Raw genomic sequence first — 27,546 nt, forward strand, 5'->3', positions numbered from 1 at the left:
CACACTCACAGGGCTCTGGTTAACCCTCTCATACCCACATGTGATTGTATAGTACATCACTGGTGTTCACCTTTCTGCAGCATCCTTCCTTGGATGCGGGGGGAGGGGGAAGCAGCCTCCCAGAGGTCTTGGCTGATGGGTGTTGACAGAGGGTGCCTCCTTGCAGCTCTGCAGCCACAGGGCAACTAGCACTTAGAGCCAAATGTTCTCTCTGGTAGGAAAAAGGAGGTACCGTATTTTTCGCTCGATAACACGCACCTGACCATAACACGCACATAGGGCAACAAGAAAAAAAATTCTGCATGAAACAGTGGATGTATCATTTTTGTGCTTCATGCTGTGGCCACAGACATGTGATTTGACAGTGAGTTTGGGGTAGCCCAATGCAAAAATCCTGAGAATCCATGTGGATCTGTGCTTTGTAACCACGTTTTTGCACCATTGCAGCCCCAGGCAACAGTGGGTGCGTGATTTTTTTGGTGCAGGCTGTAGCCATGGACATGCTATGTGATCTGATGGTGAATTTGGGGTGACCCAATGCAAAGATCCTGAGGACCCATGTGAATCCGTGCTTTGTAACCATGTTTTTGTTGGTTTCTATTTCGCTCACTGAGCAGCAACTGCAGTCACAAGACATTGTTTTGCATTCCACAGTCCAAGTTACTGTTGGATTCCCACGGGAATGGGAGACTGGATGTGACGTACACTGGTTTCCTGTTTTTCACTGTTCTCTCGTTTTCTTTGTTAGAGAGACAGTTGCTTCTCTGCTCTCACAGAGGCAAGATGCATGTTTGTATTCTCTCAGCATAGAGTGGAAATAAAGTTAAGAATGTGGCACATACTGCTTATCCTTTTGCTGTGTGGACTACTCTGCTTGGGCTCAAGATAAGACGAGCCTGTATCAGCTTCAGATGGGCCGAAGCTGGTCAAAATCTCACATTTTTAAGTGGGGAGGGAAAGAAAAACATAGAAGGGACAAGGAGCATGAGAGGGGTGTGTGGAGAAGCAGCTGGCTAATAGTGCAGGAGAGGGGTTTAGGAGGAGGCGGGGAGGAAAGGAAGGCTGAATCTGGTTCCATGCTGCAGCCACAGGATTTTAAGAGCTTCCCAGTGTACTCAGTGGCAACCACCCCCACTCTCTGCTTCCCACGCTCCGTTCTACAACATAGTTGTGACGCCCCCCTGCAGTGTGGCACCCAGTGCAGCCAAACCAGTTGTGCTATCCCAAAACTGCCACTGGTATTCCCACAAGCCCAAATACTCGCACATGGCAAATAAATGACCTCACAGACAACACTCAAAAGCAGCTTTCCCATTCTGCTGCCCTCTATGTGTTGCGGACTTCAAATCCCATCAGGCTCAACCAGCCAGCCAATGGCCAGGGATGATGGGAGTTGTAGTCCAATGACACCCAGTGAGAACATGGTCAGAGACAGCTGGGAAAGGGTGAAGGCAGAACCGCAATGCTGGCTAAAGCAATCAATTCATCATTAATAAATACATCACTTTATTTTCTTATACAGAGAAATATTATTTTCTTCAAGGTGTCTTTTTTAAGCTTTTAAAAATACATTACCAAGTCAGGTCCCATCTCCCTTTGCCCCACCCCACCCCACTTGCTGCTCAAGCATACAACCAGGATGTCACAGTATTCATGGACATACACACCCCAACTGTCTCCCAGAGCCTCGGATGTAGCCAAGGTCCAAGAGCACTTGGTGCCAGCTTGAGGAGCACAGCCAAAATCAGGAGTGGGAAACCTGATGTGCCCCAGATGTTGCTGGACTTTGCCTCCCAACTGTGGCAGCAAAGATGGCAAGTGATCTGGGGTGATGAAAACTAGATTCCAGCAACATCTGGGGGTCACAGGGTCACCATCCTTGCCCTAAGAGATATACTGCAAGTACCTATTTAATCCCACTAGATCTAATCGGAAGTGTGCCAAGGGTGCCTGTATGTGTGTGCACATACATGCATGCGTGTGTTTGTGTGTGTGTGTGTATGTATGTACACCCACCCACCCAGAAAGAGAGAGAGAAAAGGAAGTCCAAGTTTGGGGACATGGTCCCCAAAGAGCAGTCAAGAGTAAATAAATAATCTCATGTTCGCACCAGAACTGATTGATGCTTCCCAGCAGCCAGATTGTTGAAAAAGAGCTTTGTCCCAAGAAGCTTTCATTAAAAAAAAAAAATCCCCTTAAGCAAAAGTCGGCCATTGATTCTATAAAAAGCATCGAGTTTTCTCCAAGTTATTCTCCTCCCTCTTTTCTAAGAGAGAGAGAGAGGAAGTGCAGTTAATTATTAACATTTTGGCTTCACAGTTCTACATGGATCAAACGCCCTTTATTTAAAATAAATTTAAAATAATAATCCAGCAACCTCAGGAGTGGAGTTCACAGCTCTTTTAAAAAAGATAAACAGAGGCTGGGTCCCTAAATCCTACGGACCCCTGGCAGCACTGGAGGACTTGGTGGCAGGAAGCCAAACAAGGACAGCTGTGTGGCCATGCCAAGGTGGCAAGAGGCCGCTCACTGGGGCCTAAAATGCAGGAAGAGCTTTTCCTTTCTCTGACTACTTATCCGTGCTGGGTTTAAGACAGCAGGGGAGACCAGTGGCTCCCTTGGGATGTTAGTGGACTACAACACCCATCTTCCCTGAACATTGGTCATTGCTTGGGTTGGGCTGATGGGAGTTGTAGTCCACCAGTGGACCACATGCTCCCCCTCCCAGGCTTCAGAGAAGGGTGGCAGACCATATAGTCAATGGTTGTCCAAAGCAGGTGATGACAGACCAACTCGCTCCAGTTTACTTCCTTTAGCCAGGAAGGTACATCTAGAAGCAGTAGCTGCATAATCAGTGCCAGAAGGGTTGCATGGACAGTCACTGTGGAAAGGAGAAAGCTTTGCTCACCTTTAGCAGAGCATCACATAACCCCTTTGCCCATCTAGTTGCCAACCTAACAGGACTGTATCCAATACAGCTGTTCTGCTTGTGCAACAAAACTTCTCCTTCCTCTCCTCCCCATTTGCAGCCCCCAGGGTTACTGGGACAAGTACATCCCTGCCTAGATTAGACCCAATGTTTGCAGGGATCTGATTTCTGTTAATAGCACCAGAACCCACCTGTGAATTGTGAGAATCCCAGATGAAGTTTGGAAGTGTCTGATGTGCCCCGGAAAAGGCATTCACTGAAGCAGTGACCAAAGAGGAAGGGGAAACAGGTATCTCCCCTGCCCCTGACGTTCACCTGAGATGGTCAACACTCCTCAGACGTTTGCTTTCCTAATATTATCCTTTCCCCGCCCTCCCTCCCTCCCTCCCACGAGCAAAACTGCGACTTCAAAATGAACAAACCTTAGTAAAAGCTGCTTTCTCATCGGTAAAAATTCAGTCCCAAAAATCCCAAGTCAGGAATCACTGATTATTTCTTCTGTTCGTATGCAGATGGGTAGAGGAAGTGAGGATTAGGAAATCCAAATGAGCATAATGAATTAAAATCACCAGGAATTCAGGTTCAAGTCTGCTTGGGGTAGGACTGGAAGACTTCCACCCTGCAGCGGCCATCTCAAATCACCGTTACAGAGCAGACTTAGGAAGGGGGTCTACCACAAGAGCTGTAAACAAGAGTCCTCTTGGTAAGTCCGTTCCAGGAAGTTGCGCTAATGTTTCAGCCATGGGTGAGCTTCAAGGGAAGCTTTGCTCCTGTCTCCGTAATCGTACAAGAGTTCTTCGCCGGCTTTAATGTCACGGGAGGCGACCAGAATGAGGTGGGGGGTGCCGTCAATGTCATGAAGTTTTGTCTGACAGTTGCCGCATTTGCTGTGATTGATCAGCCTTCCAAGACGGTGGGTCTCTTTTGTAGCATCAACACTAGAGCAGAGAAGAGAAGGAACGCTAAATCAAGAAAGGCACAATTTCTCTAGCAAAGCCTTGGGTCCCTAGATGCTGTTGGACTGCAATTCCCATCATCCCTGAGCGCTCGCCCTGCTAGCTAGGAATGAGGGGAGTTGTAGCCCAACAATCTCTGTTGGTCCAAGGTTGGGAAAAGCTGCTCTAGGCCAATGGTTCTCAAACTTGTTTAGAATAAAAATTTGTTCATGCCACACTGATTTTTTTTTTTGGATGAGAAATACACTGGAAAAGAAAAAGAAAAATTCATAGCAGTGCTTGATTTATGACATAGAACGCAACTACTTTATACTGTGATCTTGGGATATCCAGAAAGTATAGAACAATGCAGCTACATAAGAACATGAAACATTCCCAAACATAATTATAAACAAGCCTCTTAAATATGTACCTTAAGTATGTACACAAACACAATGAGAGGTGTAAGTTTGCTTTTTCCAGGTAATCTCATCTATATTAGGTCGTAATTTGAGACAAACGGACTCTCATTTCATCAACACAAAGAAGCCTCTCTCTTTTCTGATCTTCCATATTTGTCAGAGTTGAAAATCCCTGTTCACAACAATATGTCATGGAGAACTGTAGAGTAGCCAATGCTCTTGAAGAAAAGCGTGAATACTGTTCCTGGTTGTGTATCCAAAATAAATTATTACTATACTATACTATGTGAAATGTTTAAATGTTTAAATTGTCCTTGAATCTTTCCACCACACTTGCCTCACCCTTTGAGAACCAGTGCTCTAGCACACTGGTGGGAAAGTCTGTAGCCTTCTGTATGACATTAGAACACAACACCCATCAGCCCTGGTCCTTTGGGGCTGAAGGGAATTGGAGTCCCACAACGTCGGGTGCACCACATGTCTCCCATCCTGGCTCTGTGTCTTGGGAGTCATAGGCAGAAAAAGCTTCCAAACTACTCTAACATGGCCTGATTCTCAGTAAATATTTTGCCAGGATAAGAGGGAAATATGCCCCTTCCATTTTCATTCAGGAACCCACCCCCATATCTCCAAGCCAAGGAAAACCCCAAGTGCGAAGCTGTCTGAAGCAACATTACCTCACCCTCCAAATTAGGGGTAGGGACTCTGTGGCCTTCCCAATGTTGTTGGACTACAACTCTCATCATCCATGACCACTGACCTACTGGCTGGGGCTGATGGGAGTTGAAGTCCACAGGCTCCCCAGCCCTGATGTAAGATGCATCTTCGCAGAAGGAGTGGAGCTCACCAGTATGTTTTTCTCAAGTACTGGAAGTAGTACATATAGCAGCCAGTGGAAGGGTCTTGGGCATAGACAGCTTCTCGTTTCTTGGCATCTGTGATCTCAATGAGGTCCCCGTGATATTCAACCACAAACTCCCCTCGTTTAAAATGCTTGGTTGCAATGACCCCTCGCCCTTTACCATCAATGAAGTCAATCTGCAAAGGAGAAGAAGACATGTTAACCTACCCGCAGGCCAGGGACAACTGCAGATGTAGCTATGGACTTGTGGGTCTCCAGTGGGATCTCCCCCGTTCTATCTTTGAGGAGCCGATCCCTGTTAACATATTATGCACTGCTTCTGAGACCTCCCAAATTTCTAAAATAGATTACTGCCTATGACATCAAACACCCCAAAGCTCTGTGGGGAACCGGCTGCCCTCCAGTTGTCAGTGGACTGCAACTCCCATCATTCCCAGCCACTGGCTGTGCTAGCTAAGCCTGATGGGAGCTGGAGTCCAGTAACATCTGAAGGGCACCAAGTTGGTTACCTTGGGGTCATATTTCCCTTTCTTTTGGAGAAGCGGTCCAGGGACTCTGGCCCTAACAGCACCATATATTTAAAGCACTATGATGCTGTTTTACATAGTCATGGCTTACCCAAAGACTCCTGGGAGCTGTAGTTTGTTAAGGGTGCTGAGCATTATTAGGAGACACACACATACACCCCCCCCCCGTTTGTCCTCACAGAGCTAAAATTCTCATTGTGGTTTAACAGCCAATCTTTCTTCCTAGGGAATTCTGGGAACTGCAACTCTGTGAGGGGAATGAGGGTCTCCTAATGATTCTCAGCACCAGGGCTGCCCCCCCCCATGAGGCAAGGTGGGGCGACTATCTTGGGCAGCAGGAGCCGCAGGGGCAGCAGTTCCGGCCTCCAAGGAACCCATTGCCTGCTGCTGCTGCTGCCACAGTGGCAGCAATGGCTGCGGTGCCCTCCTTGGAGGCTGGAACTTCCACCTCCTTGGCAAACAGGTGAACAGAAGGTGCTGCCAGTCTCCTCCCACCTTCCTTCCCAATGTAGATATTCATCCCCCCTCGTTCCAGATGCAGATCTTCTTCACCCCCTCTTCCCCAGCAGGGTGTGTTGCCATTTTGTGGTTTGCCTCAGCTGCCAAGAAGTCTTGGCCCAGCCTTGTTCAACCACCATTCCCTGGATTCTCTGAGGGAAATTTAAGGGATGGAACACTGCTTTAAATATGCACTATTGGTGGGGCCTCTGAATCAGAAGCAGAACCGCACACCGGGAAGGCCCCAGAAGCCAAGGGCTTCGCCCTGCTGTCCTCGGAAGATTTCACCACAGAGCCCTCGGCGCAACCAGAGCTTCCCCTGTCCTGTCAGAGTAAAAGGCTGCCAGAGCAGGCTGGGGCCCTTTAACAGAAAGCAGAGTTTGTGGCTGGGACAGAACTGCTGCCTCTGTGTGGGGCTCAGTCCAAGGCCGACCGTTGCTGCAGAAACACCCGATTTCCGCTCTCTTGTTGCAGTCGGCCTGAACCCAGCACAGAGCAGCTGCTACCTCACTGGAGGTCAGAGGAGGACAGAATTATGATTATTTGTATTTATTAAATTTGTTAGTTGCTTTATTTTGGTCAAGGCAACAACAAACACCTTAAAAAATCTTTACATTACAATAATCTGTTGTAATACTAAAAACAACTAAAAATAAATACCTCCCACTTGGGGTGGGGTTACATTAAAAATACAGTGGTACCTCTGGTTAAGAACTTAATTCATTCTGGAGGTCCGTTCTTAACCTGAAACTGTTCTTAACCTGAGGTACCACATTAGCTAATGGGGCCTCCCGCTGCTGCTGGAGCATGATTTCTGTTCTCATCCTGAAGCAAAGTTCTTAACCCGAGGACTTATTAGTGGAGTCTGCAACCTGAAGCACCTGTAACGTGAAGCGTCTGTAACCCGAGGTACCACTGTATCCTACCCAGTACCCCTGCTGTATACCAATAGCGAACTTACTCTCCACAAGGTGGTGGACTGGGAGGAACTCCTGGGCTTGCAACTGTGCTTCTTGGCGCTGATGGGAGTTGTCACCCAAAGGGGTTGGGGAAGGCTGCCCCAAGGCGGAATGGGGAGCCTGTAGCTTTTTAGTAGCTGCTGAGCTACAGCCTCATCATTCCTGCTCATTGGTCATACTATGGGCTGATGGGAACCATAGTTCACCTGGAGGTTCACTGTCTGCCCACGCCTGCCCTTGGAGGACAACCACTGCCAGCAGCAGTGCCATGGTGCTGTTGCCGTTACCTGCATGCCATCTTCTTTGCCGCTCTCTATTAAGTCATCTATCCGTTTTTTCTCCTCTATCTGAAAAGAGATCAAGAAACATAGCAATGCTACTTGGAAACACTACCTTTAGAAGAATGAGCCCAGGGCTGTGATCCCATGCACTCTTTCAAGGGAGGAAGCACTGCTGGGCTCCATGGGGCTTACTGCTGAGTAGACACGCAAAGTGTGCACAGGATCACTGCCTAAGTGCTATTATTTAGAAAGTTCCTGAAGGCTTACTCTCAAGCAAACATGATGAGGGATACAGCATTTATGCAAAAGGGCTGGGCTGCAATCCTAACACACAACCACACACTTACTAGGAGGTCGAACTGATCACAGCGAGACGTGTTTCCCTGTAAATGCACATAGGATTGCTATTGCACAACGATAAAATAAAATATCCCATTTCATATAAGCATTCCACAGCCCTTATTTTGTGTAAATTCAGGAATATAAGTACGATACACACACGGAAGCAAAAGTCTCGCCTTTGTTATATGCATGAAGTGGCAAAAGGCTTCTCAAAGCCTCATATCATGTCTGCGATGGAGAACCTATGATGTCCCAAGGTTGATGGAAGACAACTTCCTCCAGCTTGGGCCAGTGGCCATGCTGCCTGGGGCTGATGGCTGTTGAAGTCCAACGACCTCTGGAGGGCCACAGGGTCCCTAGCCCTGTGTTAAGGGGCGGGGGAGAAAGAGGATTGGTGAGCGAAGGGTTTAATCCTGCTGACTGCCGGGGCCTGCTTGGCCAGCAAGTTGCCCACAGGGAATGCTCTGGTGAAGGAGACCCCAGCAGAAGGGAACCCTGCTCTCCTGCCTGTCAACTGATATCACCCCGTGGCATCAGCTGAGAGACAGGTGGGTGTGATTTGTGGGAAATCTCCTCATGGGCTAACCTGGACACCCAGGCAGGCCTAGACTGGTCTGCAGGCCAAAGGTTCCAACCCTTGCAGTAGGGTTTAGAAACCAGGAGCTAGTGAAAAAGGCTGCATGAGAAAACAAACCCAATATAGCTTACAAACAAAACTTAAAATCAAAAGTCTGAGACCACTAAAATTTGTAATGCAGGATCAGTAATCTTGGGGTCCTGCTCATGTGCCCACTGGGTGAAACTGATGACACTAAAAAAATTTTTTTTTAATGACTGCACTGGTGAGCACATGAGACAGGGCTTTCCCAGTGGTGGCCCTTAAGTTGTATACCTCTCTTCCTGTTATCATTTGTTTGGCCCTTTCAGGTTCTGGCATTCAAAGGAAGCCTAAAACCATACAATTTTCTACTATTGCCTTTAAGAGAACGCTGATGATCTAACTCAGCACCCCCCATGTATCTGTATGTCTGTATACCTTAAGTTTCTCTCTGTTTGTTGCTTTGCTAGGCTTTGCTTGGCCCCCAAAAGTGACTAAATAAGCAAGTGGAATTAAAAGAAAACAAAACCAGAAACAAGGTGGGAGAACTGGGCTGTCAGATGGGGCAGTCATTCCCATGGTACCCTTTGCAAGAGTTTTCACAGTTCCTTGGTGGAATATCTGTCCCCAAGGGGTATTTGGCAAAGTTGTTTGAAGAGGCACCACAAGAGAAGACAGTACCTGTAATTCTTTTTTGCTCTTCCGGGAGCTTCTTCTAACAGGGAAATAATCTGTGACCTTTCGGTTCTGCTGCGTTTTCCCTTGGGCTCTGAGAGAGATGGAGAAAGCCACATGAACGCCCAGCGGCTCCCCCTCTCTCCCCTTAAATCAGCCTCGTATCTCCCAGGACAAGGCATCTCTGTGCTTAATACGCCTATGAGGTTGCCACATCCCCATTCTGCTTGGGAAAGAGCTCAGTGTCCCCTCAAAGCTCTGCATCCTTTTGGCTTGGAGATGGGGAGGGGGGCTGTGGCTTTTCAGAGGTTGCTGGACTCCCAACACCCATGCCAGCTGCGGCTGATGGGAGTCCAACAACATCCCACAAGCCACAGATTCCCAATCCCTACATTATACCGTAACAACACCCAAAATCACCTTGCAATTGAAATCACCGCTTATACAGTCAGTTTATGTGATCAATTTTTAAATGTCCAACCTCTTTCCTGTGATTTAGCTGTGATTCCTATGTTGCAGAAGGTTGGACTAGATGACCCTTGAGGTCCCTTCCAACTCCACAACTCTATGATTCCCCTCTTCCTCTTGTGTGTCCTTTTCATCCTCTTCATGTTATGATAATTGGTTATTCCCACTAGGTGTCATTATTGCTATGCTTGGGAGTACAGGCAACCCTCATTTTGCACGGGGATTACATTCTGGGTCATCATGTGTGTCGGCAGAGCATGCATAAACCCACCCCACCCCCCTTTTCTGCCACTTCTAGGTTTGTGGTGATGAACGTGAGCACAGTTGCGTGTTCTCAGAATGCATGCAAAACGGGAGTTGCATGTAAAGTATTATTTTTTTACTGTTTACAGACTGCACTCTAGTGACAATAAGCAGGCATTAAAAGGTAAAGGTAAAGGTAAAGGGACCCCTGACCGTTAGGTCCAGCTGCAAACGACTCTGGGGTTGCGGCGCTCATCTTGCTTTATTGGCCGAGGGAGCCGGAGTACAGCTTCCGGTCATGTGGCCAGCATGACTAAGCCACTTCTGGCGAACCAGAGCAGTGCATGGAAATGCCGTTTACCTTCCTGCCAGAGTGGTACCTATTTATCTACTTGCACTTTGATGTGCTTTTGAACTGCTAGGTGGGCAGGAGCAGGGACTGAACAACGGGAGCTCACCCCGTCATGGGGATTCGAACCGCCGACCTTCTGATTGGCAGGCCCTAGGCTCTGTGGTTTAGACCACAGCGCCACCCGCGTCCCTAAGCAGGCATTAGCCCCATTTAAAAAGTGACCGCTTTATTAAGCCAAGAAAAGCCATTCTATCAGGCTACAAGAAAGGAAGAAAAACGGGACTGCAGGGTCTTGCCACCAGCCCTGCTGAGAGACCAGCAACTTATGGTCCTCCTCTCTTCAAATTATTTTCCATTCCAGCTGGATATTACAAGAACTCCAAAACTAAGGAACAGTGCTCGCTTTCCCCCACTCCTCCCTCAACCTCTGCTCTTCCTTTTATGTCATGACTTTCCGACTGTAAGCCTGAAAGCTGCCTTATCACTTGTATTCCAGAGCCACTCTTGGAGCCACACTTACTTTCTCTTGGAGCCAGGTTTGGTCTTGCTACCTTTCTTCGGGGCTTCCTTTCTGTTTGCTGCATCAGCGGGCTCTGGAAGCAGGGCTTTTGGAGGCTGTGGGGCTTCGGGTTTGGGACTAGAGAAGGAGGCTGGAGATTCACACTCTTTGCTGTTCTGGTCCTCAGATTTCATAGTGTTGTCGGCTGCATTGCCAATATTTAGTCTGTCTGCAAATGATGGTCGGGGGTGGGGGGGAATGCAAATCAACACGAGAGGAGGCTCACATCTGCTTTGCTCCATGTCAAAACAGTGCTCCAGTTTAAACATTATTCTAACCCACAGGAGGCGAAAAAGGCTGTGGAGATAGACAGATGCGTTTGACGGCTAAACCCATCCAACAACTGAATGGACATGGGAGTGCTGTAGTAAGTGAGCTCTGCTTCCCACCCAAACCTTGGTTCCTCTACCGCACGTCTCAGAAATCTTCTCTCTCTTTTTGCCTCAAGGGCTGCATTACCATCTGGGCAACATTCCTCAGGCTGCATGCCAGTAATAGAGGAGACCAGAGGCAAAGGTGTGCAGAGCAACAAACCTGAATGTTACCTCTGGGCTGTATCCAGTGCTAGTGGACAGATGGGATTTAACACTGCGCAAGCGAGAAATCCAGCACAACCATTTTGTGCAAGCAGAAGCCCATTGTGCAATAGATTGCGCAGTCTGTTATGTCACAGATATTGCCAGCACCCTACTTAGGCATTCTCTAGCACAACAGCGTTCCACTGGGGTGACACTTTTCACCAGTGGAACAAGTCAGTCTGTAAGTGACCTCAACTCAGCACCACACTGGACACAACATGGGGCATATTAAGACCTTTAGAGGCCCTAAGGACTGAAATGATTATTGTGCCCTCCCTGGTATGTAATTCAAAATAAAAACAACAAAGAAACCAAATTGCACAATATTCATTGGGGGACGGGGGATGAGACCAAATCAGGAACATATAACTCAGAATACTATATCAGAAATAAAACATATATTTTTTACAACACAGGATCTGATTCTTTTGCATTAGTTAAATTAACATTTGTAGGATATATTTTCCCATGATGCTTCTTCAAATGCCACATTATTTTAATAAAACATCTCATGCCCCAAGCATGTACTTAGTCTACCTAATGGGTAATCCAGCACTGGATACCTCCCCCTGGTCTCTACCTCCACCTTAGGAATGCCCTGGATACTAGGATATGCAAATCCTCCCTGTAAACACAAAACATGTTGGCTTGGGGTTGGGGAGGGACCGGGTGCCCTTCCCCCTCAACTTTTTTTCCAACTAAGCAATGTGGCCCTTGCAGTGAAAAAGCTTAGCCTCCCTTGGTCTAGACTCTAGAGAGCTTGAGAGTCAGTGTGATGTTGAAAAGTTGAATGTGGATGGGCTGGGGGGGGGGGGGATGAGCTGTGTTCACATCTCTGCTCTCCAGATGGATCTGGGCTCATCCTTGTGTCTCAGCCTAACCTACCTCACAGGGCTGTTGTGAGGATACAACGTGGGGTGGGGAAGGGGAAAGATGCAGCACCCACAGAGATGATGCAACATCACTGTAAGAAACCTCTTATGGTGCTCGTGAAAAAGCGTTTTCCCTCTGAGTGAAATCTAGGCAACAAATTTAAAAAGAAACATGCATGTGTGTGCAAACACACACACACACACACACCTTGATCGAAATGGGTTTGGCCCCATTGCCAACCAAGTCGCTAATAACAAAAGCTCATGCTTACCGTCTCCTTTTCTGTAGCTTTCATTCCCCATTTTGCTCTGGCATTTTGCCTCATGATGTGTGGCAGAGTTTTCCTCTTGAAGTGGAGGTCGTACAGAAGGAGGTTTGTTTGGACTCATGTAGGTATAGATTTTGGACTGGCAAGTAAATATGTTCTCCTAAAATGAAACAGTCAAAATATTCTAGTATGCAGGCACACGGGTTCTCTTGGCCTATTTTTGTGCTTCTTAAAAATGCAACTCTAGAATTGTGGTGGATAATGCCAGCTTTCTTTTGGGGGTGGGCGGAGTGGGGAACTCACCAAGTTTCTAGCCCCTGAAGCTGAGGTTTACAACTATGTGTACAATTCCCAATAAAATATCAGGATGCAACACTGGAAGAGAGAAACATGACTAGGATTCTTAGTGGCAGTGCACATGCATACAATCATAGCACACTGACATGGCAGTAACTGCTGCTGGACTCAATGTGAATTTTTTCCACGTCATGAATAGGACTGAGCACATAAGAAAAGCCCTGCTGGGTCAAACCAAAGGTCGAATCCTGTCCAGCATCCTGCCACTCCCAGTGGCTAACCAGGAAGCCTACAACTGAGGCATGAAGGCAACCAGCCTCTCCTGTCACATTCAGGGCTATACAGCTGCTGACCTGCCCTGGTACCTTTTGGTGAAGGGCAGGTAATAATCTAGTAGCACCAACAATCTGCAAACTGGAGAAAATATTAGGGGCTCTACCCAGACACAACTAAGTGCACACCATATCTTATTCTTCTAGGGAGAATAGAAGGGGGAGCCTCTGTGGACACCACAGTGGTAACTCCTGCCTTAGGGAGCAGTGCCCACTAAAACAGTGGGGATTTGTTTCCAAGTAAATATTACACTTTCAAAATGGTACAAGGGACCAACAGTTCTATCCCTGGAGAAAAGGTCTAATTTTGCACAGCATTTAGCTTTTGAAGCACTTTAGAAATAACAATAACAGTAGTGATAATGAAAGCAGCAGCAAGCAGAGGGGGGTGAGGAGAAAGGGGGGGAAATGTCTCATTTTAAGACCTAGTGCTCTATTTCTGAGCTTGGAGCAAGGAGGCAGGGGCTCAAATCCTTGCTCAGGAATGTACTCACATGCTGGCCTCGGTTAGCCAATTCCTTTCTGGCCTCATCTATAAAATGGGGATTGATGCAGCCTGCTTGATCAGAGTTGTCCTGGGTGAACAGCATACACAATCTGGAGTATAAAATACTCTTCGTGGGGGGGGGGCAAGCCCATAAAAGGCTACCATCCAGATCTGTACCCCAACTCATTTTTAAAGTTCCTGAGAAGTGCATGGGCTCTCGCCCCCTACTTGAAAAGGCTCTTTTTCGAAACAGGATCTTGAGTTGCCATTTCCAACCTTCCGACTTGGTGGGACCCGAAGAGGAACAAAAAGGCGAAGGCGGGGAGGATCACAGACCGCGCCCCGCCAGCAGCAGCAGCAAAGGCCCTCGCGGGGGCGAGTGACCGGGGAGGGGGCGTCCCCGGCTGCGCTTCCGAGCCCACCAGCCGGGCGCGCCGGGCGGCGCCAGAGGCCTTTTCCGCCCGCTTCGGTGGCGCCGCGCTGCGCCCCGGGCGCGCTGGAGAGGCCGAGCAGCCTCGCCGTCTCCTTTTGGCAAGTGCGGGGCAGGAGAGCGAGAGAGTGCGGGTCCCTGCGGGGAAAGGGCAGGGGGAAGATCCGAGGCTGGGGGAGAGGAAGGGAAGCGGCGATCCCCCCGGCTTACCCCGTTCATCCTGGGCCGGCTGGCGCCCCGCTTCTCGGCGCTCTCGGCGACCACCTCCGCGCCGCCGTCGGCTCTGCCCTCTCGGGGTCGGGACATCTTCCTCCTCCTCCTCCTCCGGCCTGCGGGTGGAGCGGGGTCGGGTGGCGGGAAGAGGCCGGGCAAAGGCGGCGGTCAGAGCGCGGCGCCGGCTCATGCCCGGAGCCCCCGGCGCGCAAGAGGAGCCGCCGCCGCCGCCCCGCTTCCCACCACCGCCATGTTTCAAGGGCTGGCCAGGCTCCTTCCCGGCCACCAGGTGGAGCCGCGGCGCGGGCGCGCAGCTCGGCAGCCCGGGGTCATCTCCGTCCCCCCCCCCCCGACCCCACGGATTAGCCTCCCCCGCCCCCGATTCCAGCTGCCTCCAGCTGCCAAATCGCAGACCAAATCGCCATTCATCCCAAGTCTCCCGCCGCCGCAAAAGCCTTTCTCCCTTTGATTTTCCGCCCCTCCCGCACATGCAGCCTAATTCAGCCCCCCCAAACAGCGGCCCCGATATGCACTGAGCATAACCTACCCCACTTCCAGACCCTCAGATATAATGTAGTTTCCGGCCTCTTCAAACAGACATAACGCTGTATGAGTTTCCCAAGTTACCATTCCTTCCTTCCCGGTATTTATTACAGCGCTTGATCCATAGCATGGCTTTCCCCCGGCGCCCCCAAAACATCCACCTCCCGCTACCGCTCAGCTTCCCCCTTCACCCCTAGAGCTCACACCTTTGTGTTAGGACTTCAGATTCTTTAATAATGGTGCTGCAGGAAGACATTGAAGAGGTACCGACGTCAACAAACACGACTTGTTGGATTTCTGCATGCCACACAAGAACCTGCAATTGTATGCACCCCCAAGATAGCTTTTTAAAAAGCTTCTTTTTTCTTATTCCACAGGGAGCCCCAGACCCCTTACAAAGTAGAAACCCTCCTACCCAGAGAGTTCTGCTGTCATCTGCACTTTATATGCCAAATAACTCTCTGCCCTGCCTTTGTACCTAAGGCTTTGTACGTAAGGCTCCACAGCCTATAGACTGAAATATTGTGGCAGGGAAACAGAATAATTGCAAAACAACCAAGTCATAAATACAGGCAGCCTCAGCCATTTGACATTTATCTGTGCATATTCACTGTGTTCAGTTTTGCACTTCCATTCACATTATTGATGACTGTTGGCCATACAGACTGTGGCTGATGGGAGTTGTAGTCCAAAACGCCTGGAGGGTGCCACGTTGAAGGATCCTTGGTGTGTAGGTTCACAAGTTTATTGGTGCATAGCTGTCAACGTTTCCCTTTTTTTTTAAGGGAAATTCCCTTAAATTCCCTTAAAATAGGATTCCTTGCAAGAAAATGGAAAAGTTGACTGTGTATTTGTGTGATGTCTTAGTCATGGAATAGCTCCAGTCATAGAATAACTCCTTATACCTCTTTGAGCAAAAGCAAATTGCTTCCTTGGAGGTGGTTGGGCTACAAAATCTGGGACCTCAGCCATGGCTGCAACCTTACACTTATAACCGCCTCAACTCCATATTCCTTCAGATTTCCCAGCACACAGTACCACGGTTCACATCCTCCTAACATTTATGCAAGGTACCCCAGATACTACTTAAGAACATAAGAGACTGTTGGATCATGTCAGTGTCCCGTCTAGTCCAGCCTCCTGTTCTCACAGTGGCCATCTTCAAGCAGGATCCAAGCCCAAGAGCCTCTCCCCTCCTCCAGTTTCCAGCAACTGGCATTCAGAAGCATTACGGCCTCCAACCATGCAGCAGAGCAGCAGCATCATGGTTAGTCGCCACTGGTTGTCTTTTCTTCCAAGAATTTGTCTCATCATCCTCTTTTAAAGGCATCCAAGTTGGTGGCCATAAGTACCTCCTGTGCAAACAAGTTCCATAGTTGATAACTATGCACTGTGTAAATAAGTACTGTACAGTGGTACCTCGGGTTACATACGCTTCAGTTTACATACACTTCAGGTTACAGACTCCGCTAACCCAGAAATAGTGCTTCAGGTTAAGAACTTTGCTTCAGGATGAGAGCAGAAGTTGTGCTCTGGCGGCGCAGCAGGAGGAGGAGGAGGCCCCATTAGCTAAAGTGGTGCTTCAGGTTAAGAACAGTTTCAGGTTAAGTACGGACCTCCAGAACGAATTAAGTACTTAACCCAAGGTACCACTGTACTTTCCTAGCAGAGGTGTTGCTCCATCTCCTTGATCATTTTGGCTGCCCTTTTCTGAACCTTTTCCAATTCTTCAGCATCCTTTTTGAGGTGATCTCATATTCAATTATGCATTCCTTACAGTGCCCCCCATCACCTGAACTTCTAACCTTAAACAATTTCTAGAGGGAGATGCTAATGTTCTTATTTGTGGCTACACATCTGGAAGTAGCCAAATCTTGGGGTTCTGCATCAGGTTTGTCTGTTGATTCTTGGTACATACATGTTTGGTCAGTTGCCCAGGTTGGGAAATTGACATGCCAAATCAAAGTAACCAGTGGCAAATTGGATCTTTTATCCTCCTACACTGCTTGGCATTCACCTCTTAAACATGATGTGATTATCAATTCAGACAACCACATCAAACTCAGGGAAACCTTTGGGGAATTTACTGGACTAATGACCTTAATTAACCGTGTAGGCATTCTCTTTGTATTGGCATTAACCTTAAGCTGCCAGATACACTTTCATCCTTGAGAATTAAGCAACTACCGTAGCTGCTGTTTTTTTTATTTGTCTTTCAAATGTTTGTTGTACAGTATGTGAAAATGCAAATTTAAAAAATACCAAAACAACAACAACAGTCTTCAGAAGGGTGAATTAACAAAACACTATATTTTATTCTACATACAAATCTTAATTTCGGCAGCTTCCACAATTTATCGATTCAGATCCTTTTCCTTTATTATTTTTTTTTTAAGTGCTTCCAATATTAATTAAACAGCAGGCTTATTTTTGATTTTTTAAAATTAAAATTATGAAAGCCATGGATGGGAGGGTTCCCCTTTAGAAGAGGCATTATCTCATATTCAGAAAGGAATGCCTCTCCTTAGATAGGGCCCTTCAGAACTGCCAGGCAGCTATTTACACAAACTTACAGCACAAATCCTAACCATGTTCCAAGTAAGTCCTATTGAATTCACTGGGGCATACTCCCAGCTAAATGACACTGAGATTGCAGATTTAATCAATTTTAAAAGCCATGCTGCTAGACAACTAATCCTAGATGCAGGTAACAACCACATCCCAACATCACCCCCGTGACCACTGGTCCTGCTGGCTATGGATTATGCAGGGACAATGTACATCGCCTTAACAACAGCTGGGGAACCAAATTTGAGAAACACAGGTATAATTCAACTCCCTTCAGCAACTATCCATTACAGTTACACACTGTAAAAGCTCATAAGATATCAGAAGAACTGGTAGAATCAGGTCCGAGGGGAAGCCCCACACCTTTTGCTGTTAGAAGTGCCAGAATCGTCTAAAACTGGGGACCACCATCCATGGTTCCGGCTTGTAAGGTGCCGCTGCTCCCCACCCCCAGGACAACTTGAATTTTTCCAGCCACGCACCAAAAATCCCATCTCCCATCCTGCAGCTTAGCTTCCGTTCACTTTTAAAAATTCACTCCACCAAAGGCAGACCCTTCCCCACTTCCCATCTTCGCCTGCTCTCCAAAGCACACTTTGCCCCCCACTCCCCACCATCTCTCTCCCTTTGGGACCCCACTCCTCCCATACCAAATTCTTCCCGAAACCCCATCCCATAATAGTCCTCCAACCAATGGGGAGGAATACCTTTGCTCATGATCGCCAGCAGCAAAGCTCACAGCCGGCAGCAAACGGGGCAGACGAGAACCAGCCGAGGGGGGGCTCCTTGCTCCCCGTTCCGGACAACCCGCAGCAAAGATGCGGGAGGCTTTCCCCAACCTCTCAACCGCTTTCAAAAAAATGGATACAGTGGAGTTTCTCCTTGTCGTTCGATTGGTCCGGCTGCCCGCCGCTCACGTTTTCCCGGCCTCTGGTTGGCTAGGGCTCCCTTTCTGCACTTGAACCTCAGAACAGCTACCCGAGGAGGGGTGTTTAAAATTGGCGTTCGGCTGCCGCTGATTGGCGAGCGAGGGGGAGAGCAGGCGCATGATAGGAGGAGAAGGGTGATAGTTGTCCCTCCTTTCGGCGGGACTAACTCCACGTGTGTGTAACAGTTTCGAGTTATTCTGTGTAGCAGGCGGAGGGACCCAGCTGTTGTTGGACTACAGCTCCCATCATCTCCCGACCACTCGTCCTAGCTAGGGTTGATGGGACTTGTAGTCCAACAACAGCTGGGGACGCAAGTTTGAGAGGCGCCGGCATAAGGAAACACACGTAGCTGGTAGAAAGTGCCACAGAGTTCAAGCTGCGGCTTTTTCTCCAATCAGGGGGTTTAGGGTTGCACCCTAAGGCTGTAAAACAGGTGTGGGATCTGTTTGCTTGCTCGTTTCATTGTTTGATTGTAAAAAAAACCCTCAAATCGGTTTACAAAAAGATTAAATAATAACACCGAGAAAAAATTACAAACCTACTTTAAAATATGCAAAGGTTAAAATACTGAAACATCTTAAAATTCCTACCCTTCTCTCATTTTCCCTCCCACAATCTATATTTCCTCATACTGTATCAGGGATACTCCATAAAGGAGAGGGTAGGAGAAAGTCTGGATTGAGGGTGAGGAAAGTGTGGGAAAGCAGTGATATAGGACTTGTCTATGGGACAACATCTTATAGACAAGAAAGAATCAATGGAGGTACAGGGAGCTTTCTACCCACATTAATCAGCAGTATGGGTGAGCCCTAAGTGAATGTCTCTTTCGCCTGACTCCTGTTGGTGATTCTTGGAGCTCGAGTAAAACACAATGCAGACCCCACTGCCTTCTCCCAATATGCTGTGCATAACTACTGAACCACCAATGAGTTTTACTTCTGAGGAGTGTTGTAAATAAAAATATGCCCTTTTCCCTTATGGGGTATCCAAGAGCCCATATAGAGTCCTTACATAGGTTCCCTATTGGTAGGAGAAAATAACAGAGGTCAACCAGAGAATATTTGAGAAGCAAAGCAGCTAGTAAGCTTGATCTTTATTGATCTGTTGCAACAGGGTACTCCCCTCACACGCAGGAGAGGAAGAGGACCCCCCAAAAATGCTGTGCAAGGGCTTATAAAGACTTTTGAAATTCCCCTCCTCTAGATCAAGACCACCCCCAAAAACATTATGCATTCATCACAGAAGGGGTGTAACCTAAGACCACCCCTCAGATAAGGCGGTCTAAAACAGAACATTTGCATGTTGTTTTCTCCTGTCGCTTTGTTTATTTCCTGTCTGGCAGGTTACTTGATTGGATTTCTTGGGGAGCCTGGGCAGTCTTTTGTAATGATAAGGCTCACACCCTTATTCAAACACAGATTAAGACAGGATTTGTGAAGGAAGAGACAATGGGGAGGCTTTTCCATTTTGACCATGCAGAGAAACATTTACTCAGTTTAGGAATCAAAATGGTTCCAGGTTGGCTTTCCTGTGCTGATCTATGTACGTGTGGTTATGAACGTTGCCATATATCTAAGACCATAAAATTCCTATCACAGGAGACATGCAACTATGGCGCTGCTGAAGTTGTATTCTTCACAAGTGAGATTATTCTTTAATAGCTATTATTTATTATTTAATAGTTGCTTTTTATATAAAAAGTGTCCAAGTGTCTCAACATAAAATACAAGTTAGAATCATAAAATTGTAGAGGTGGAATGTACCATGAAGGCCAATTCATTAAAACAATTCAACTAATATTTAAATAAACACAAAACACCTCAAATGTGCATCCTGTAACATAATGGTGTAAACTGGAGTGGAGGTTAGGCTGTATGATGCCTGCATCCCTTCTAATTCCTGAATCCAGCAAGGGTTAAAATCCATTGGAAGATTCCATTGTTGAATTAGCCAGGGAAAGGTCCTAGTTATCATCTAAGTATGGAAGTGGCCTCCTGTCAAAGGACAAATGGGTGGGGGTGCTCCCTCACCTGGCTCCTGTAAGAAAGACAAAACCAGAGTCCTGTGTGAGAGAGAGCTGGGCTAGAAGCAGGCAGAAGCCAGAGTGTGAGAGCCAGGGCTTTTTCTTGCAGCTGGAACTCGCATGAACTCAGTTCCAGCACCTCTCAAGTAGGGACCATTGCCATTCTAAGAGACTGAGGGAGGTCTTAATGGTGAGTTCCAGCACCAAATTTTCAAGAAAAATAGTGGTGAGAGCCATGTTTGAGTTCTACTTGAATCCAAGGCTGAGAGAGGCAATACATTTAATTATTTAATATTGCTTCTCCCAGCAAATGTATATGCATAGCTGTCAACATTCCCTTTTTTTGCGGGAAATTCCCTTATTCCAGCGCTGCTTCCCGCTGCTATCCCAGATTGTTAGATATCTCGTAGACTGTCCCCGGGACAGGTGAGGCTGCTGATTCCTTATTTTCAAATCTGAAAGTTGATAGCTATGTATATTTGTGTGTGTGTAAGTATATATATGTATGCTGTTGTTGGTATCCGTCTGTCTCAGGAGAATCATAAAGACAAGAGAGTCTCCACTGTCCTTCATTCCAAGGAAACCAAACCCTGGGTGAGTGCTGGAGCCCCTGGCATCTCTCACTGTTTGGAGATTGGGATGGTGCACAACAATATAAGGACAAGTCCACCCCACCCCACTAAAAGATGAGCAGCAGCACAGCTACCAAAGTCTTGTGAGTGAATAAAAAGATGCCTAAAATATTGAAGAATGCTCTACACCACAGAAAATGAAAACACAGAACTGGCAACAGGAAGATTTATTTCAGAAATGGAAAACGACTTCCAGATCCAGTCTTAACCTTTTTCCCATAGCAGTCAGTGCGTTTAAAACACATGGCTTTCCCCCAAGGATCCTGGGAACTGTAGTTTGTTAAGGACGGTGGAAATTGAAACTCTGAGGAAACTACATCTCCCAGGATTCTTTGGAAGAAGCCATTGTGCTACGGATGTGACCAAAGTCCCATTTGATGGCATCTGCTCTGTTTCTGCCCCTTGTGCGATGATGAGACTCCAACAGAATCAGACAAAAGATTCTAAATAAAAACACCAGGAAATTTTTTACACAGCTTTCCCCATGAGACCTTTATTGGGGAGTTTTGTGCAGTGCAACACCTGCGTTCATAGTATAAGTCACAGTATATGTGGTAACAGTAGGATGCTCTGTAAATAGGTGCCAGACAAAAACATTCCTCTACACCAACGGCCTTTGACCCATCTACGGACCGCCTTTTAAATGGTTTTGTGCGTGGGTGGAGTCACTGTTTTTTGTTATGTATTTTTGTATTTCTATACTAAATACAGTAGTAGTAATAAGAAATAGTGTCCTTCCAGTAGCACCTTAAAGACCAACTAAGTTAGTTCTTGGTATGAGCTTTCGTGTGCATGCACACTTCTTCAGATACACTGAAACAGAAGTTGCCAGATCCTTCTATATAGTGAGAAGGTGGGGAGGGGTATTACTCAGAAGGGTGGTGGGAATGGGTGGTTGGCAGATAGCTGTGATGAGCCTGTTGACGACTCTTAACGACTGCAATAGGTCTTACAGGAAAAAGCAAGGGGTGAGAAGGTGAAAAATGGCTTTGTCATGTATAATGAGATAAGAATCCAATGTCTTTGTTCAGACCAGGTCTCTCCATGGTTTTAAGTTTGGTAATTCAGCAGCTTCTCTTTCCAGTCTATTTCTGAAATTCCTTTGTAGTAATACAGCTACTAACTTAGTTGGTCTTTAAGGTGCTACTGGAAGGAAAAAATTTTTTTTGGTTTTGTTTTGACTATGGCAGACCAACACGGCTACCTATCTGTAACAAAAAATAGTGTGTACATTTTCTCTGAAATGGGACCATTGAAAGATTAAAGGAACCAAATTCGACTTTGAGAGGTGGAGAGGCAAAGCAACTGGGCTTCACTTTTTACGACGAGGGCGTGCGGCTGCATTTACGTAGGGCCAAACGCGACACGCGTTGCTGCGGATACTTCCCATGCGAAAGAGAGCCCCGCGTGCGCGCCTGCGCGGTGCCTTCTCTGCGCCCCCGGACCTCCTCCTCCTGGCTCTCTCGGGAGGCACGACTCTCTCCCGTCAGACCACACAAATAACAAACTCTCGCGATGCGGCCGGACGTGTGACCTCTTACTCTTGCGTGAGCACGCACGGCGCCGCCATCTTGGGAAGCAGCACCACGTGACTCCCAACGGTCGTCTCCTCGACCTCCTCATTTTTGCCCCTCCCAACGGGGAAAAAAACCGGGCCTAGGCCAGCGCTGGAGCCTGAAGCGGCAGCTTGCGGGTTACTTCAGCGAACTACGAGCCGGCGTCGGGATTCACGGAGGGGGTTCGCGTTTTAGAAACCTCCCCCCGCCGCGCCTCCCCCTCCCCTTCGCATTCCTCTGAAGTGAGGGAAGAGCGTGAGGAAACGTCGGGCCACGTGACCAAGGGACGCGGCGAAGGATCGTCCGGGCAGCCCGCCACGTGATGCGAGGGAAGGCGGCGAAGGAGCTTGTGGTGACGACGCCGAGGAGAGACAGGAGCACGCGTGCGCACTGGCGTTTCCCTGGGCGCGAGGGGCGAGGGAGACGGGAGGGGCGGCGGAGTCCGGGCGATGGTCACGTGGCTGCGCAGTGGCGTCGCGCGTCTCCGGGCAGAAGAAGGCGGCGGCGGCCGCGGCGGCAGCAGCAGTTCCAGCAGCCGCGCCGTCCTGCTGAGGTCACGTGGCGCAGCGTCACCCGCCGCCGCGAGCCTTTCCCTCGTCGCGCGCCGCCGCGCCGCCCCCTCCCTCCCCCTGCCCTCTCTGCGCGAGGGGAGGGCAGGCGGGCGCGCAAAGATGGCGGCGGCGAGTTAGAAAGCGGCTGAGGCGTCGAGGAGGGAGAGCAGCTCGGCGGAAGGAATCCCGGCCAGAGTGAGTCCCTCCTGCCCCTTCTGTGGTGTTTTTGTTTTCATCCGTAGGTGGGGGCCCCCTCTGCTGCCCCCCGCCTTCTCTCTCTCTGTCTCTCGTAGCCTTGCTGTATTGAAGGAAGAAGCGCCCCCCCCCGCGCTCCTGCCCCACACGCACCTTCTCTCAGGTGTTGCTCTCGGGTCCCCTCCCTCAGTGCTGCACAGGGGAACGTTTCCTGCCGCCTCTTCGCACCCCAGACGGGCTTAATAACAACAACACAGCGCAGAGCCCTGAAGTTCTCTGTTGCATTGCGGGGAGGGGGCTCTTTCTTCCCCCAGCCCTTCAGCTGGGGAATAAGCATAACTGGCCCCATGTAACAGACATAAGAGAGGAGGAATTTGCTCTAAAGCCACCCCTGTGAAGAAAGTAACTGAGCTGGTGTGTCGTCTCCTTCGCACACTCACCCCCCCCCAAAAAAAAAATTCCTACGGGTTTTCCTTTCTATTTGTCTATGGTGCAAGGGGTCTTCTTCCTCCTTCCCCATTAGGAATGGGTTTTTCTACTTTGTTTGCGGTTTATGCCAGGATACCAAGCTGTTTTACTGTTGGAAAAGCCTTGCAGCTCCTGGTGCGGCTTAGCTTGGTGCCCTCGAGTTACTGTTTGACTGCAGTTCCCATCATGCTTCATCATTGGCTATGCCAGCTTGTACTGATGCGTATTGTAGTCTAGTGAAATATGGAGGACAGCACATGGGCTACCACTGACCTAGTGTCTTCGTTAGGGCAGGGTCTTGTTTCCACCTTAATTGAACTAATCATCTAGCACCCCCTGCTTCCACACAGGCTGGGCAGAGAAGAAAGATGGTGAGGACTGTGTGTGTAACAGGTAATCCCCTAAATGTATAGCACTGTAATTGTATATAGTCCATTAAAAAAAAATCTAATCATTTCTAAACCAAGGTTCTTCCACACACATTGCTTAAATCTAAATGTTAATAGCAGTGGATACATCAAGATTAGAGATAGTAAAGAAGCATGGTCTTTCAACTCCAGTGTTTTGAAAAAGCAGCTGGCTGTTCTGGCTTGCTCTATAATGTATATAAACATACTTTTTCACAGGCTCTTTCAACTGATGAGAGGTCAGAACAAACTCCACTGCAGTTTGCCAGTGGCAATAGCATGCTTGCAGATGGAGCCTTTTTCAGTGAGCTGGGATTCATGCTTCTTTCTTTTGTTTGTGAAAGTAGTTACAATCTTCAGCTTATAGCCCTTTGTCAAAGGATGCCTTGAGCAACCTTGTTGAGGTGTGTAAGTTCTAAAGAGAACTGGCTGCATTTAAAAGGTGGGGACAGCTGTAGTTAGTTCTGCCTGCCTGACTAAGCAGAAATCATTTTCATTCCTGGATGTTTCTAGTTCTCTTTCCTTATCTCAGCAAGCAGACGTTCATCTTTCAGTGAAATGTAAAAGTCTGCTACTAAGAGGGGGTGTTCTAGTTGATCAATCAATACCATGTGTATAACAATTACACAGGTGGATCTAACCTAACCTGGAGGTTTATGTCCTGCACATGTGGTTTATGTGGAAGGCTCTGGTGATTCATATGGGAACTTTTTCGCGGCATTCCTGTGGAATCATCATTGTTTGGAAAACATTAATTTGTGAAATAGATCCAAAGTCTGTTTAACCCAGAGCCAGGGAACTTGTGGCCTTCCAGAAGTTGCTGAATTGCAACTCATATCATCCCTGGCCATTAACCCTGCTGGTTTAACTTTGTGAACATAATTCTCAGAGTTTGATAGGGGAGAACAACTTACCTGAATCTGATTTGTGAACATGAGTATATTTTCTTGCTCCAAAGACAGAAAACATTCTGCTTGAAATAAATGGCACTTTTTGAAAGCTGTGGTATTCAACTTAAAATCCTGATAAATGACTGGTAATTTTCACAGGCTTTCCTGAGATTCTCTTTTAAAAATGAATATATTTTATCCATGACCTAGTTTCATATTATTATTTATTAAATGTATTAATCATTTGTTACCTAAAATGTCTGCAAGTGACTTACATTTAAAAACATATACACAATACATTGTACTGTAGGCAAGGGGAAAATGTTTCATGCAACATATAAAAACCCCATCCCCAGTAACAGCTACAGGAAGCTTTGGTTGTAAACCAAACTCAACTGAATTTATCAAAGGCCTGGGTAAATTGTCTCTTAGACTGGTGCTGAAAAGATGTCAGTGAAGGTGCCAAGCAGGCCTCCTAAAGAGAGCATTCCACAGATGTGGAACCACTATTGAAAAGGCCGCCTCCCTTTGCCACCACCACCTTCCAAGCCTCCCTCAGAGGAGGGACCTGGAGAAGGGCCTCACATAATGATCTAAGGGTCCAGGTATGTTCATTTCTGGAATGCCTTTCCCAATAATATTGGGCTCCTGAACCATAAGGAGTATTAAAAGTCAAAACCAGCACTTTGAATTGGGCTCAGAAGCATACAGGCAACCAATTTAATGTGAACAGAATTGGTGTTCTCTTCTGTTCATCTTAAACCTGTGAGGCTGCAGTAACTGAAGCTTCCAAACTGTTTTCAAAGGCCCCATCCATCAGTTGGAGGGCAAAGTGTTGTACTTTATTAGAACCACTATAAGCCACCTTGAAAACGATTCAGGTGGAAGGCTTCATATAGATATAGAGAGAGAAAATGTCAAAACTTAGTAGAGCTCTTGATGAAGCTGCACACAACTTCAGAGACCAATTCAGTTCATTCAGAACTCAAGGGAGAATAACCTTAATAGTAAATGTGTTTTAGTATTGCTTTTTGGTAGTTCACTCTCTGCTCTTCATTACTGGAAGCTAATGGGATCACCTTCCTTGTTATGGGAAGGGTTAGTCTAATGCAAACAGTTGTAGTAAATGAAAGAGAAATTGTGGCTCTGCGTTTAAAGTTAACAGTATTGAATATGGTCAGAGTATAGCAACCATACATGCTGAGCAGACTTTACAGAAAAGTAGAACCAAGTGATAATGTCCATATTAAGGACCCAAAGCAGAAAAAATAAAAGTATTAGGGGTGATACTTTATAATTTGGCCAACTTATCCAAGTGGCTGTGGCCAACATGTGATACCCCTTTCTTATGTGACACAGGCACTCCTGGAAGAGAGTAGAAGAACCCACTAGCTTATGTGTGGCATAGTCATGCCTGCACTCCTGCCTACTATCATGCGCAGAAGACAAGATCCCTGGCCATTGGCCATTCTTGCTAGGGCTGATAAGAGTTGTAGTTAAGCAACATATGGAGGGCTAAGGGTTCCCTACCTCTGACCTAATACCTCAGACTTTAGGTGCACTTGTCAAAACAGTTGCCCATCCCTGGCTTGGCGAAACAAGGCGTGCAGTCCTCTTAACTATGAACTGTTGTCAGAATCCCTCTGTATTCTAACAGCATAGTTGCTGTAAACATAGTTATTTGTAATTTAAGTTCCACTGCTCTGACCAAATCTTCCAATGCCCTGATTTTAAACATGTTTATTAGAAGCAAATCCCAGTGACATTATGGTGGTTCTTTGGAACAGTAGAAGCGTGACATAACCTAATAGTCTTTACCTAACAGGAACAACGGTTCTTCACCTAATTCCGTGAAGACTTAAATGCTTTATGAATAATTTTATAATTTTATAAGTATTTGTAACTTCATAGGTGCTGTAGCTGTGCTTGTGGAAAGTGTGCAGGAGGATTTCTTCTTGAGTTCTTGCCACTTAAACCACCTAATTGTAAATTTGTTTTGTTTCAGAGATGGTGGAACCAGGACAAGATCTGTTGCTTGCTGCTTTGAGTGAGAGTGGAATCAGCCCAAATGACCTGTTTGATATTGAGTCTACAGATATGGGTCTTGCAACCCCAGCTCCAGCTGTTCAGCAGGTTGATAAACCAAAAACACTTAAATTGGTTACTGTAATAACGTTTGAGCTGCCTTTTTTTTTCAAGTACAATGCTGATACTGAGTGATTGAAAAGGGAAAATAATGATATTTAAAAAGTTACCTATTCTACACTAAAACAAAGTGATAGCTTGGATATGAAGCAACATGGCTGTTGAATAAGTGTGGCTAACTTCAGTTTGGGTGCTTTAGTGTTGTGGCTAGAGATAGGGTGATAAAATCTAGGAAATAAACTTTTCGGGTTATGTGCTGCTCCTAGTGGTAGAAAGTTTGGGAAAGTTTCTCCTGTGACATTGTAACATTTTGTATTTCTGCCTGTGGTGCTGCTTACGTCTTGCAAAATTTTAAGCATTTAATAATACCAGATCCATCACCTGGTCAGTCTTGTCTTTCAAATTAATTGTAATAACCTAGCCTCATTTAAGCATTTCGATTCATGCCATTGAAGTCATATGGAGAGAGACTGTGCTTTCCCACTCTTGCTACTGTGCCCTGTGCTGCCCT

At 47.1% G+C, this 27,546-nt stretch overlaps 2 protein-coding genes across 4 annotated transcripts in view; one reads left to right on the forward strand and one right to left on the reverse strand.

Moving 5' to 3' along the window:
• Positions 1 to 1,489: 1,489 nt before the first annotated feature.
• KMT5A (lysine methyltransferase 5A) lies at positions 1,490 to 18,086 on the reverse strand. Of its 2 annotated transcripts, none has more exons than XM_083590903.1 (8): positions 17,947 to 18,086; positions 14,126 to 14,244; positions 12,373 to 12,529; positions 10,612 to 10,819; positions 9,035 to 9,122; positions 7,420 to 7,479; positions 5,134 to 5,324; positions 1,490 to 3,867 (listed from the first exon to the last, which is right to left on the reverse strand). In XM_083590903.1, exons 1-8 carry the CDS (start codon positions 17,954 to 17,956, stop codon positions 3,657 to 3,659), a joined length of 1,044 nt encoding a protein of 347 aa, XP_083447029.1. In that variant the 5' UTR covers positions 17,957 to 18,086; the 3' UTR covers positions 1,490 to 3,656. The 2 variants fall into 2 exon arrangements, 1 of the variants encoding a protein (XP_083447029.1); XR_014542626.1 differs by having other exon boundaries at positions 3,734 to 3,867; positions 5,047 to 5,324.
• Positions 18,087 to 22,180: 4,094 nt separating this feature from the next.
• SBNO1 (strawberry notch homolog 1) overlaps positions 22,181 to 27,546 on the forward strand; it is a 38,458-nt gene continuing 33,092 nt past the window's right edge. Inside the window, exons 1-2 of one of the 2 annotated variants that reach the window (XM_083589733.1) lie at positions 22,181 to 24,195; positions 24,290 to 27,023. In XM_083589733.1, the coding sequence (XP_083445859.1) occupies positions 26,898 to 27,023 (126 nt within the window). In that variant the 5' untranslated portion in view covers positions 22,181 to 24,195; positions 24,290 to 26,897. The remainder of the gene's footprint in view (positions 24,196 to 24,289; positions 27,024 to 27,546) is intronic. The other variant, XM_083589732.1, reaches the window with a different exon arrangement.

Source organism: Podarcis filfolensis (assembly GCF_964270895.1).
Source record: "Podarcis filfolensis genome assembly, chromosome: 16".
Taxonomy (NCBI): Eukaryota; Metazoa; Chordata; class Lepidosauria; order Squamata; family Lacertidae; genus Podarcis; species Podarcis filfolensis.